General features: G+C 51.4%; 3 protein-coding genes across 28 annotated transcripts in view; 2 read left to right on the forward strand and 1 right to left on the reverse strand.

Annotated features, from left to right (window-relative positions):
• NDRG4 (NDRG family member 4) overlaps nucleotides 1–4,107 on the forward strand; it is a 50,781-nt gene extending 46,674 nt beyond the window's left edge. For 8 of the 14 annotated variants that reach the window (XM_038008398.2, XM_038008402.2, XM_038008404.2 and 5 more), the window contains 3 exons: nucleotides 16–67; nucleotides 1,318–1,356; nucleotides 2,079–4,107. In XM_038008398.2, coding sequence (XP_037864326.1) covers nucleotides 16–67; nucleotides 1,318–1,356; nucleotides 2,079–2,233 — 246 coding nt within the window. In that variant the 3' untranslated portion in view covers nucleotides 2,234–4,107. The remainder of the gene's footprint in view (nucleotides 1–15; nucleotides 68–1,317; nucleotides 1,357–2,078) is intronic. The other 6 variants (XM_038008401.2, XM_007993528.3, XM_007993521.3 and 3 more) reach the window with 1 other exon arrangement.
• A 660-nt stretch (nucleotides 4,108–4,767) lies between these two features.
• On the forward strand, nucleotides 4,768–11,140 carry SETD6 (SET domain containing 6, protein lysine methyltransferase). Of its 7 annotated transcripts, XM_007993540.3 has the most exons (9): nucleotides 6,095–6,233; nucleotides 6,461–6,550; nucleotides 6,626–6,770; nucleotides 6,860–7,001; nucleotides 7,143–7,337; nucleotides 7,471–7,591; nucleotides 8,717–8,897; nucleotides 9,065–9,207; nucleotides 9,385–11,140. In XM_007993540.3, exons 1-9 carry the CDS (start codon nucleotides 6,207–6,209, stop codon nucleotides 9,709–9,711), a joined length of 1,371 nt encoding a protein of 456 aa, XP_007991731.1. In that variant the 5' UTR covers nucleotides 6,095–6,206; the 3' UTR covers nucleotides 9,712–11,140. The 7 variants fall into 7 exon arrangements, 6 of the variants coding, with proteins under 6 accessions (XP_072871524.1, XP_072871523.1, XP_072871525.1 ...); XM_073015423.1 differs by having other exon boundaries at nucleotides 4,768–6,550; XM_007993539.3 differs by having other exon boundaries at nucleotides 6,461–6,770.
• Nucleotides 11,141–11,303: 163 nt separating this feature from the next.
• The window catches only part of CNOT1 (CCR4-NOT transcription complex subunit 1), a 108,157-nt gene continuing 106,511 nt past the window's right edge, over nucleotides 11,304–12,949 (reverse strand). For all 7 annotated transcript variants that reach the window (XM_007993536.3, XM_038008393.2, XM_007993537.3 and 4 more), the window contains 2 exons: nucleotides 11,810–11,944; nucleotides 11,304–11,651 (listed from right to left, as the gene is read on the reverse strand). In XM_007993536.3, the coding sequence (XP_007991727.1) occupies nucleotides 11,573–11,651; nucleotides 11,810–11,944 (214 nt within the window). In that variant the 3' untranslated portion in view covers nucleotides 11,304–11,572. The remainder of the gene's footprint in view (nucleotides 11,652–11,809; nucleotides 11,945–12,949) is intronic.

Raw genomic sequence — 12,949 nt, forward strand, 5'->3', positions numbered from 1 at the left:
TCCTGCCCTCTGCAGCCAGGGAAGCTGACTGAAGCCTTCAAATACTTCCTGCAAGGCATGGGCTACAGTGAGTACATTTCCACCCCACCACACCTACAGACCAGCGGGCAGGCAGTGCTGGGGTGGGGGGTCCTGTTTGCAGGGCTGGCACGTGGTGTCAGGTGGTACTGGGGAGCCCACAGGCATAGTTTTGTGTGACCTGGGCCCCGGATGCTGGGCCCCACAGATGCCAACTGAGTTGCAAGTTGGGCATCCCAGGCTGTGCCCAGCTCCCGTTTGCCCTTAGGGAGGACTTGGCGCACTGTTCTGATGGCAGTGATGGGCATACTGGGGGAAGGGACCCTTCTCTCTGTGCTGAGGATCCAGGTCCAGGGGCCACGTCCTGCCAGGGAAGCCTGTCTGGGGGTGAGGCACATTCCCCTCATCTGCCCCAGGGCTTGGGGTCAGAGCTGGGCCTACGGCACCTGAGAAGGCCTTTTGAAACAACTGGTGGCTGCACCCAGGGCGTCATAGGAGTGGGCTTGGAGCCTGGGGCCAGGGAAGGCAATTGGGGCCGCCTGGGCATTCAGAGAGCTGAAAGCAGCTGAACCTGAGTTGGCAGATCTGAAAATCTGGGTCTGGGGTAGAACCAGGTACACACACACAGACACACACACCCCTTGGGTGTCTCCTCGACTTCCGCTTCCCTCTAAGACTTACCTGTTTCCAGCTCCCCACTGCCAGGAGGCAAACTTCCTCTCCTCAGTTTGTTTTTTATTGCCCTCCAGACTTTAGCCTCTGGAGCTGGTATCTCCAGGGCAAACGGAGTGGCCTGTGGGAAGGCTGGGGAGGACACCCAGGAATAGAGTGCTCTCTGGAGCAGGGCAGAGCCCTGGGGCCCACAGGGGGGCTCTGCAGGAGCGCAGAGACTGGGATTGGGGCACAGCAAGCATTTGTGAGGTGAATGGAGGAACCTTGTCAGGCGCTGAGATGCGTTCTCAGGGTCCTGGGAAGAAACTCCACCAGGCAGCCCCGAGCTGGGAGAGGCACAGAGGGGGCAGGCCTCCCCAATTCTGTACGCAGGAGACTGAGGCCCAGCAGAATGGTGAGGGGATAAGCACCCCACCGGCTCTCAGGGCTTCCTTGGGCCAGAGATCCTTCTGGGGACCACTGCTGGGTGGGCTTCCAGAGCCTCTGACCCTGCCCCCAGCCTCTCTGTGCCTGTCCTTTGTCCCATCTCTCCGGCTCGTCTCAATGCCCTGGCCTCAGTGGACCACGCTGTTCACTGTGTTGTGTCTCCCCCACCCCGCCCCTCTCTGGCTCTGTCTTCTCTCTTAGTTGCGTACTTGAAGGACCGAAGGCTGAGTGGAGGAGCAGGTAGCCCCACAGCCCTCCCCCTGATGCATGGACACCCAGCCTCCCCCTCCCCCGCTCCTGCTGCAGCCAGGCCGCATCTTGCTGTGGTTTGGAACCTTCTTGTGTCCTGTTCCACTCAGAAACCCCACAGATTCTTGTGTTTCTGCAGACTTGGCCTCTAGGTTGGCTGGGCTGCAGAGCAGTCTTGCTTCTAGGTTGTCATGAGCTACGTGGCTTCCAGAGCTCTGGGGATTGGAAACAGACCCTCCTTAGAGGTAGAGCCCAGGTCTGGCCCTGCCTGAGCCAGAGGTGGCCAGGAGCGTTCAGGAGGGTAGAGTTTGCTGCCCGCAAGTCTTGCTTGTGAAACTCCGAACAAGGGCAGAGTCTGAATTGAGGGTGACCACCGCTCCGTGTCCTCCTTTACAGAAGCAGTCCTACTTCTCCACCGGCATCCTCGAGGGAGGCACAGCTGGAAACCCAGCACCTCCCTGCACCAGCTGCTCAGGGCTGCCTGGTCAGCTACTTGACAGGGCCCTGCTGGCCACAGCCCCCTAGGCCCACTCACTGTCGCTGGCCCTGCATGCCCCCGGCCCGACAGCTGTCGCCAGCCTCCTGGCTCGGGAGGGGCCCTTTGTGCCTTCGAGGAACGGTTCGCTAGCCGCTTTGCTTGCAGCCTACTTTTCCCACCAGAGGCGCCTGGCCCTGCCCGCCAGTCCTCAGGCCCACCCTGTCTCTGTCCACAGTGCCCTCGGCCAGCATGACCCGCCTGGCACGCTCCCGCACTGCATCCCTCACCAGTGCCAGCTCGGTGGATGGCAGCCGCCCACAGGCCTGCACCCACTCGGAGAGCAGCGAGGGGCTGGGCCAGGTCAACCACACCATGGAGGTGTCCTGTTGAAGCCCTCGATCCCGCTGACGACACCCACCTGTCCGCCCACGTCGAGGCCCCACCGCCATCCTTGCGCCGGCTCATGTTCCCTTTAGTTTATTTTTGTGAGGGCAAAGGGGAGGAAATGGGGTTCTGCTTGAAAAAAATGAGGGGATCTATCTTAGATCCTTCAGCGGAACAGTCTCCAGGTGTCTCGAGGGGCTCACTCCTCCCCACCCCATCTCACTCTCTGTGGTAACTTGGCTGACTTGACCCCTCTCATCTCACTCCCTGCGGCCCAGGCACAGGAGGGCAGGGCCATAGGGAGGGAGGTTCTCTAAGGATCCAGGCCATTCCTGGGTGAGCCCTTGGGCAGGCATGTTTGCAGATGGGAGAGGCTTCGAGAGGGTGGTTACTGGGCCCACAGGGGTACAGGGTCAGCTCAGGCACTGGAGTGGGAGCCCTGGGAGACCCCTTCCCCCACTCTCCACCAAGCACACCCGTTTCTGTCTCATAGCACATGTGACAATCATCTGGACAATAGCCACAAGGGGGCGCTCGGACCAGGCAGCCACTTTCCTGGTGCTCTCTGGGCCCAGCTGGTGCTGTAGGGCCAGGCAGGCAGGGGCGTCAGGGGGTTTCTCTGCCGAAGGAAGACAGAACATGGAGAACCGTGAGGGCAGGAACCCCACAGACTGTCCCTTCCAGCCCACACTCTGCCACCTCCTGGCCCTCTCCCATTTCTGAGCCAAGGCCTCCCCGAGGCAGAAGTTGCCTGGTCATCTGTCCCCACAGTGACCTGACTGGGGGTGAGGGAGAAGGAAGAGAGAGCCCATGTATGGCATGTGTGCCCTGGGAACATTGTGGTGACTGCCTTTGGGAGCCCGCAGGTGGCCAGAAGCAGGGGTAGCTGAGTTCCTGGAGACCCCTTTTTTGCCCCCAGGTTCCCCAGAGGGCAACGCCATCAGTAGCAGTGTGGTGGTTCAGGCAGAGCTCTGGCCAGGCTGTGCCAGCGTGCCCCGGAAGCATCACTAAGGAAGAGAGAGTTTATCCAGTCAACTGGCCCAAGGCAGCGAGACTTCTACAGTCCCATACCCCATAGCCCCCTGGGCTGGGGCTTACTGGGGGCTGATGATTCTGGACACGAACAAGAGCCAGGTAGAGGAGAAAGGCTTCCCCCACACCCCAGCCCCCTGCTGTCCCCTGAAGCCCAGGACTGTGTTGTATGCTTTCCATCCACCCACCTTACCCTATAGCATCTTGCGGCCCAGAAACCAGAGCCATTTGTCTCAGACCCTAAATCAATGGTCACAAACCTCAAAACAGAGAGGGGAGAGAGCAATGAAAACATGAAGGGCTGTGGAGGGGGGAGGGTCGTGGCGGGTGTTCTGAGGCTGAGAGGACACCTGTATGCGTATTTCCTCTATACACATCACCCCCCTTCTGTAATCTTAAGCCATGACTAGCCTGGTGATGTGTTAGTTTGTGCCGAGTTCTACCCCCTCATGTGCTTCTTCTGAATACTGAATGTGACTGGTTGAAAGCTGGTAGAATTCATCCCTCTTACTATAGATAGCACTGCAAATCTTGGAATTTTTTTTGTTTTTTGCTGTGTTTCCAGATGAAATATCTATAAATATCTATACATTATATATATAGATGTGTGTGTGTGTGTGTGTGTGTGTGTGTACATTGGGTCCTCCCATGTGTGGTGGTCCTCCGGAGGCTGTCTCTTTGGTCAAGGTGAACTTTTAATGTTTATTATTTTCTTCTCCGCACAAAGAGCCTAATTCTGTGTATTCTGGTGGCTGCTGTCATGAGATGACAAAATGTAAAACAAAACTCTAGTCAACGTAGAAAGAGTTAACTGTGCTGAAAAACTAATAAAGAACCTAAGAATTCCAGTGTGGTGATGCCATGCCCATCGTGGGAAGCTTTTGGAGTGACAGAATGTTTGGGCAGGGGCTGCTAGTGCTGCTTGGTTTGGGGTGAGGGTGCTAGGAGGGGATGGTCTCCACCCATCTTTCTATTTGCAGTACATGTCACATTATTTTACCAGTGAGAGGAGAGTGTGACAAACATTAAAAGCCTTATGTGCTAATTTCTGCTTAAACCCCTGACTCTGTGACAAAATACAGCTCTCCTCAGCCAGGCGCGGTTGCTCAAGCCTGTAATCCCAGCACTTTGGGAGGCTGAGGCAGGCAGATCACTTGAGGCCAGCAGTTAAAGACCAGCCTGGGCAACACAGTGAAACCCTCTCTACTAAAAATACAAAAATTAGCTGGGCGTGGTGGCACGTGCCTGTAATCCCAGCGACTCGGGAGGCTGAAGCAGAAGAATCTCTTGAACACGGGAGGCAGAGGTGGTAGTGAGCGGAGATCATGCCACTGCACTCCAGCCTGGGTGACAGAGTGAGACTCTGTCTCAAAATAAAAAACAAAATACAGCTCTCCAGAAAAAAAATGCCTTAAAAACAAAACAAAACACCCCTGCTCTCCAAATCTCTTGCCTGAGTCACTACATTCCTTCAAAGATAAATGACCTGTTCTTTGCCTTCTCCTAAACATACGATCATGTCTGACAGGGTTAATGATTATACTTCTGCAATCTATAACCAGATCTACTTATCCCTAAACGTTGATATGATTTTACACATACTAAATCTTCAACTACATATAATCTAAACTAAAATACCCTGTTACAGCAGCCTCACAAGATTACTCCTGGGCTACAGGCCTTAGTCTATAGTCCTCAGTAAGGCTTCTAAATAAAACTAATTTTAATTATTTAAAAGCTTAATATTTTTTCTTTAGTCAACATACCAATTCTTACATTAATCCTACAGGGTAGGTATTATCTTAGTTTCGCAGGTGAGGAGATTAAGCTTCAGGAAAAAGGATCTGCCTTAATAATAGACCAGGCTGGGCGCGATGCCTCACGCCTGTAATCCTAGCATTTTGGGAAGCCAAGGCGGGCGGATTGCCTGAGCTCAGGAGTTCGAGACCAGCCTGGGCAACGCGGTGAAACCCCGACCCTACTAAAAATAAATACAAAAAATGAGCTGGGCGTGGCAGCGTACGCCTGTAGTCCCAGCTACTCGGGAGGCTGAGGCAGAATTGCTTGAACCCGGGAGGTGGAGGTTGTAGTGAGCCGAGATTGCACCACGCACTCCAGCCTGGGCAACAGAGCGAGACTCCGTCTCCCCACCTCCCCAAAAAAGAGAAAAAAACAAAAACAAAAACTGAGTGTTGAGCTCCGGCGTTGCTTGGTTTCAAAACCCATTCCTGTAACCTCATTCATTTATTCACAGTCTCGTTTTCTTAAATTTAACAGCATGCTGCTTCCCCAGGTTTAACCACCATTTGTTTTATTCATTTATTTACCCAATAGGTAGATATTGAGTCCTTACTATGTCAGGTAATAAAACCCACCACGTGCTATGCAGTAGATTAAAAAACGAGGATGTACTGGCAAATAAGGGCAGAAAGGATCTATTCTAGATCCAGGAGCCCTCTAGGCCACGCTGTTCCGAAACACACACGAAAACTGCTCTGAACGCATACCACCAGTAAAACGATTCCATGGCCATCGGTAACAAGGAGTCGAGATCAGGAGGTCGCTGGCCACCCAGATGCGTCGCTCACCACCGGCCGGCCGCCAGACCCTCGGCTTCCGATCCAGAAACCGTATTTTGTTCCTACACCCAGACCGCAAGAAGCCTCAGCCCTCGGGGACAGACCAAAGGCCAGGGTTGTACCTGGCTCAGAACCAGGCTCCAAGCGGCACGGGACGCTCCTTCTGCACTCGGACCGCGCGAGTGCAATTGGAGATCCTAGACTCAAGATGTTATCAGTAGGAACGATTCCAGCCAGCGCTAACACCGGCCGGTCTGCAGCGTGGACGCCAAAACAGGCACCACGTGGTTCCGGCGCCGGGGCGGGGCCAGAGACGCCGGAAGTGGCCGCGCGCTCCACGGGCCCACCGGGCGGCGCGCTTTCAGACCATGGCGACCCAGACGAAGCGCCCACGGGTGAGTGGCGGTTGCGGGGTCCAGCCTTCTCCTTCGCGCCTCACCCCTCCTCCGCCCGCAGGGCCATGAGCCTGCGCCCCCTCCGCTCCCTCCCGCGGGTCCCGCGCCCCTCTCCGCTCGTCCCCACCTCCACCCAAAGCCCGTTCTGCGCGCACGCGTCGCGGTCTCCTGCCGTTCCCAGCGGGCTCTCTGGGGCCGGGCCTGGTCACTGCGCGCACTTATCTCAGGTGGCGGGGCCTGTGGACGGCGGCGACCCGGATCCTGTGGCCGGCTTCCTGAACTGGTGCCGGCGGGTGGGGCTGGAGCTGAGTCCCAAGGTGAGCGAGCGAGCCGGCGGGCGGAGGACCCGCGGCGGGGCGCGGGCTGCCCTGACCAGCCCTCCTCCTGCTCAGGTGGCGGTCAGCCGGCAGGGCACGGTGGCCGGCTACGGCATGGTGGCCCGGGAGAGCGTGCAGGCCGGAGAGCTGCTGTTCGTGGTACCGCGGGCCGCCCTCCTGTCGCAGCACACCTGCTCCATTGGCGGCCTGCTGGAGCGAGGTGGGCACGGCGGCGGGCTAGGGCTCTGGGGCTGGGCGGGACGGGCCCGCGAGGCCGCGCCGGGGCGCTCACACCTGTGTCTCCCTCAGAGCAAGGCGCGCTGCAGAGCCAGTCGGGCTGGGTGCCACTGCTGCTGGCGCTCCTCCACGAGCTGCAGGCCCCGGCCTCACGCTGGAGGCCGTACTTTGCGCTCTGGCCCGAGCTGGGCCGCTTGGAGCACCCGATGTTCTGGTGAGAACTTTGGGAGGGGTTGGGGAACGCCTGCACCGTAGCCTGCTGCAGGAAGTTTCCCCGCCACCCGCCCCTGCACCAGTCCTGCCCAGTAAAGTGTGTGAACGGATGAAGGGAACCTGGGTGTGGGTGTCCCTGCAGGCCAGAGGAGGAGCGCCGGTGCCTGCTGCAGGGCACAGGCGTACCTGAGGCCGTGGAGAAGGATTTGGCCAACATCCGCAGCGAGTACCACTCCATCGTGCTGCCCTTCATGGAAGCCCACCCCAATCTCTTCAGCCTCAGGGTTCGCTCCCTAGAACTCTACCATCAGCTCGTGGCCCTTGTGATGGCCTATAGGTCAGTGGGTGGGGCCTCTGAGGACGGAACCCTTTTCTTTAGAACTGTAGAGGGACAAAAGGGGAAAAACAATGAAATCCACCCCCAATCCCTCACCCAAGACAGGACCTTAGCCAGGTTCTGTCAATGGCAGCTTTCAGGAACCACTGGAAGAAGAGGAGGATGAAAAGGAGCCCAACTCCCCAGTGATGGTGCCTGCTGCAGACATACTAAACCACTTAGCCAATCACAATGCCAATTTAGAATATTCTGCGGTGAGTGGAGTTCTTATTGGTGCACTGAGCATGATTCAAGCCATTGTGTCTTAGGCTCCATTCTCTTACTAATGCTACAAAATGAGTAGGTGAAATCAACTCCTCCTGTATGTACTTTTAGTGTGCTTATTACTGTAGAATCATTTGAATGCAAAACATTTTAAAGTCCTCAAAGTTGGGGTTAACCCTCTGATAAACTATACTACCATCATTTATTTAGTGCTAGAGATTGGGTGGTCTGCATAGCCATGTTTCATTCCCTGCTGGCTGATCACATCAGTGAGCCCAGACTGTGTGTGGCTCTGTGGATAGCAGCCTGAAACAGTGATAATCTCCGTGTTTTGTAGGGATGAGGACATTCACAGGCCAGAGGTCTAAGATGATCCTAGAACTGGTATAAAGCTGTGTTTTTACCAGCTCTGTTCTATACGGAAAAGTTGCCTGAAAAGATGACACATTTATAGGATTGAAAATTAGTTAAGTATGGTTATTTCTTAATCCTTGCCTCCATTTTCCTTTCCCACTTTGATCTGCGAAAGTTTCATTCCCCCGCCCCACCCCGCGCCGAGAAGGAGTCTTGCTGTGTCACCCAGGCTGGAGTGCAGTGGCGTGATCTCAGCTCACTACAACTTCCGCCTCCCGGGTTCAAGCAATTCTCCCTGCCTCAACCTCCCAAGTAGCTGGGATTACAGGCTCCCGCCACCATACCCGGCTAATTTTTGTATTTTTTAGTAGTGACAGGGTTTCGCCATGTTGGCCAGGCTGGTCTTGGAACTCCTGACCTCAGGTGATCCACCCACCTTGGCCTCCCAAAGCGCTGGGATTACAGGTGTGAGCCACCGCGCCCAGCCAAAAATTTCATTTTTAAAGCTAGCAACTTTTTAAGTGCTGAAGAGGACTGTGCAGAAATCCACCCACTTAAACATGAAGCTGGCCTTTGAAAGTTAGCCTAACCCTTTTTTGTTTCACAGTTCAGGGTCTAACAGGAACTAAAGGTAGAACTTTGGTAGCTAACAGCATCAGTCCCATGGCTGAACTACACCTGCTAAAGGCTCTTAAGTGGAAGTAATCTTCATGGGGCTGGCCCGTGAAAGGCATGGCCCCAGCTTCTCCCTTTCACCTCAGAATTGTCTTCGGATGGTAGCCACTCAGCCCATTCCTAAAGGCCATGAGATTTTCAACACTTATGGGCAAATGGCTAACTGGCAACTGATTCATATGTACGGTTTTGTTGAACCATATCCTGACAACACAGATGACACAGCTGACATTCAGATGGTGACAGTTCGTGAAGCAGCTTTACAGGGTGAGTGTATCGTTAACTCAATATTTGACACTTATGGTGTGTCTATACCCACCTCAGGTTAAACAGCTTTGCTAAATAGCAGTTGGCTTTGTAGACTGGGTGGCAGACTAAAGAAAAAATGAGCCATTGGGTGTACTGAGCCTTTCACATTGCTATTTCATCTATAGGAACAAAAACTGAAGCTGAAAGGCTCCTAGTGTATGAGCGCTGGGATTTTCTATGCAAACTGGAGATGGTAGGGGAAGAAGGAGCCTTTGTGATAGGGAGGGAGGAGGTGCTAACTGAAGAGGAGCTGATCACCACACTAAAGGTAAAGGGCTGAAAATGGCCATTTAATCCTGATAATCTAAGTATTTAAAGCAAAACAGCTAGAAGATGAGGAAATGTGGGGTTTTTAATACATGCTAAGATGGGTTTAATCTCCTGAATCATTTTGGAAGTACAAAAGTAGTACATCCTAATTAAAGGGCTCTGTGGTTGTTTCTAGGTACTGTGCATGCCTGCTGAGGAGTTCAGAGAGCTTAAAGACCAGGATGGAGGGGGAGATAATAAAAGGGAAGAGGGCAGCCTGACGATCACAAATATTCCCAAGCTCAAAGCATCGTGGAGACAGCTGCTTCGAAACAGTGTTCTATTGACCTTACAGACTTATGCCACAGACTTAAAAACTGACCAAGATTTACTCAGTAATAAGGAAGTCTATGCCCAACTCAGCTGGAGGGAACAGCAAGCCTTACAGGTTCGCTATGGTCAGAAGATGATCTTACATCAGTTGTTGGAACTGACACAAGTTGGCAGTTTCCCTGTTCCCTGAAGGAACAGCAGTAAGAACTTTTATTCTAAGCTAGTACTCATTGATGTTTGAAAAAGAGGAAAATTTGGATCTTTTTCTTATTAAACACCAAGAGGAAAAGTAGCAAAGGTGGTGTGCTAGGATAAACTGAGGTAAGGGTGATGTGTTTTAGGATTGAGAACAGCAGACTTGGGAATCACTGCTAATTGTTAAAGCATGTTACAGCTATTTTGTTCTCAGTTTTAACCAAAGCCAGTGGAAATATGGTAGTAATAGGTCTTCTTGTTGTGTTTCAGCATTTAATAATAGACTTTGGACGTAGACCCTGGTTTAAATCTAAGTCTAGTTTGAGGAAATCACTTAACCTTTATTTAAAAGACTGGATTTAATAAGCTGTGTAACTGGCACTCAATGATCAGTTACCCGAAGTTCACTCTAGATGGCACAAACCACCCCTCAGGGAATAAACCCTAAGACATCACTCATGGAGGACTTCAATTATTTAATGTTGAACTATTTTGTCCTCTCTGGCTGTAAAACTTGACAGTCATGAAAGGTAAGGCAAATTTTAAGTGGGTTAAGTTTTAAAATACACATCTACTCATTTTCTTTAAAAAGAAAAAATACCAAAATACCTGGGGGGTATTAAAACTGGGCATTTTAAATTCTGTTTAACCAGAGAAACCTGCTCCAGCAATTTTCCAGTGTTGAAATAGGAAGAAAAATAGTTTCCTTAAACATGCCAGTTTAGTGGGAATGACCTATCATTCAGCAAGTAGTTGATGGTCCCCGATGGCCCCAAGGTCTGCAAGGCTGGACTGTCCACTTTTCCTCCTCACTACCAGCACTGGCTGCTGCTACTGAGAAAGGCACAGTGGACTCATGTGTGTCATGACTTTAATGGTTAGCTACAGTATGCATACACATACAAGAAGTAGGGGAGCTGAAGCCCGGGAAAAGGCTACAAAATACAACACAGGGACCAATACATTTGCAAAACATTCAAAACCCTTTTATAAAAGGGCTGTATTGGTCCTTTCAACTTTGTCATTATTCAGCTTAGCCTGTATGGCCATTCAGTGGGGTAATGGGGAGAACAATTAATGAGATTTAGTTCCCTTTCCTATATTCCCACTGTTTTTAAGTTTCAGAAGAGGGATGTAGGGGTGAGGGTAGGGGGTGGGCTTTAGGCCTGGTCTGGTTTCCCTTTATATAAAGAGCTGACCCCCATCTCATGCGGCTGAGGTGTGTAATCCCCAAAATAAGTAAGATGGTACAAATGCAGTCAGCTTTGGAATGGGTTTGGGTAGAGAAAAACAGAAACTCATGGGATTCCAATTGTGAGCCCTTCCCATGTTCCCAGACATCAAATTCTAGCACATCCACATTTTTAATAACTTAGTGATTTTTAAGGTCCCCTGTCCACATTAAAAAAATAAGTTACATAATATTCAAACTGGCTTTTTGCTATTCTTTGGGACACCAGGAATGTCAGAGGACATGGAGCTGTGCCCTCAGACAAGTGCATGGCATCAGCTGCCTCTTTATTACAAGGTACCAGTTTATGTACTTGCCTTGGACACAGCTTGCACAAAGCCAAGAAGTTCCAGACAAAGGTTTTCTCTTTCATGTATTTACACAAGTTCAAAATGATATTCACAGCATCTTCTAAATTTTGGCCAAGAGTCAAAAAAATGCATTTAAACTTTGGAACGTGCCCACATAAGACAGGAGGCTGATCCCAACAGTAGTTGGGGCAGATACCCGCAAACCAAAGGGCTGGGAAAGTCAGGAAGAGCTGAAAGGATTCTTCAGTCAGTTTGTGAACTCGGTGCAGTGAGACCTCTAGGCTGACACACGTACAACGGAGATGCAGTTTCATCTAACTGGCACCTGTCCCTTCCATTACTTGCTGGGCCTGCTTCTGTCCCATGCAGCACTGTGCAACCGACTGGAATAACCTGAAGGATGAAGACAGTTACAAATCTGTGATTAAAGAGTAGGCCTAACAATACCCTGCATCTCATTCAACTACTAATCACTGACCCAACCTAGAGACAAATAAGGTTTTCAGTCTCCAGTCTCATTCCTAGACAATTAAAAATTACTTTGAACTCACTTTTCGATTTCTGGGGCACAGTGTACAAATTCATGGTTCCAGAACTTAAACGCTGGGTTTTTAATCAGCTCAATGAAGGTAATAAGAAGACCCCAAGGATGTGGCCTATTTACAATCAACCGTTCCAAGAGAACTCTGGGAAAGGGGAGAAAAGAGCTAGTTAATGCACCGAAGCATACAAATTCATGATGATTCTTCCATTACCCTTTTTTCTAACTTCTCCCTGATTATTAAACCACAGGCAAAAGTTTTCACCTTTAGTAGTAAAGACAAGTGGATTAATCAATATACTCCAAATGGCATGGGATGGAATACCTGGGTTTGAACCTTGCTCTTAGCCCTAGAAGACTAAGTATTAATGTAAAGTACAGATAATGGTATCTACCTCAGAACTGTTCAGAATAAGGGGTCATGGGGGAGAGGAAGCCACATAAAGCCCAGAGTACATGGCACACAAAGTTAGTACAAAAAGTAGTAATTTCCAGAATAAGCTCCCAGGCCAGGCATAGTGGCTCATGCCTGTAATCCCAGCACTTTGGGAGGCTGAGGCAGGTGGATCACCTGAGGTCAGGAGTTCAAGACCAACCTGGCCAACATAGTGAAACCACGTCTCTGCTACAAATACAAAAATTAGGCATGGTGGCACATGCCTGTAATCCCAGCAGTCGGAGGCTGAGGCAGGAAAATCACTTGAACCTGGTAGGTGGGAGGCTGTGGTGGGCCGAGATCATGCCACTATACTCCAGCCTGGGCGACAGAGACTGTCTCAAATAAATAAATAAGCAAGCAAGCTCACTCTCAATGAAAAGTAAGGAAATAGAAAATAAGAATTCTAACACTGCAGGCTGGACTCGGTGGCTCACACCTGTAATCCCAGTACTCTGGGAGGCTGAGACGGGTGGATCACAAGGTCAGGAGTTCAAGACGAGTCTGGCCAAGATGGTGAAACCCCATCTCTACTAAAAATGCAACAAATTAACCAGGTGTGGTGGCAGGTGCCTATAATCCCAGCTACTCAGGAGGCTGAGGCAGAGAATTGCTTGAACCCAGGAGGAAGAGGTTGTACAGAGCCAACATTGAGGCATTGCACTCCAGCCTGGGCGACAAAGCGAGACTCTGTCTCAAAAGAATTCTAACATT

Source organism: Chlorocebus sabaeus, chromosome 5 (assembly GCF_047675955.1).
Source record: "Chlorocebus sabaeus isolate Y175 chromosome 5, mChlSab1.0.hap1, whole genome shotgun sequence".
NCBI lineage: Eukaryota > Metazoa > Chordata > Mammalia > Primates > Cercopithecidae > Chlorocebus > Chlorocebus sabaeus.

Coding starts and splice junctions, on each gene's coding strand:
- SETD6 (XM_073015422.1), top strand. CDS start 6,047: ATGTTATCAGTAGGAACGATTCCAGCCAGCGCTAACACCGGCCGGTCT. Junction 6,771..6,859: donor TGGCGGCCTGCTGGAGCGAG/GTGGGCACGGCG, acceptor TGTCTCCCTCAG/AGCAAGGCGCGCTGCAGAGC. Junction 7,592..8,716: donor CCAATTTAGAATATTCTGCG/GTGAGTGGAGTT, acceptor CTTTCACCTCAG/AATTGTCTTCGGATGGTAGC.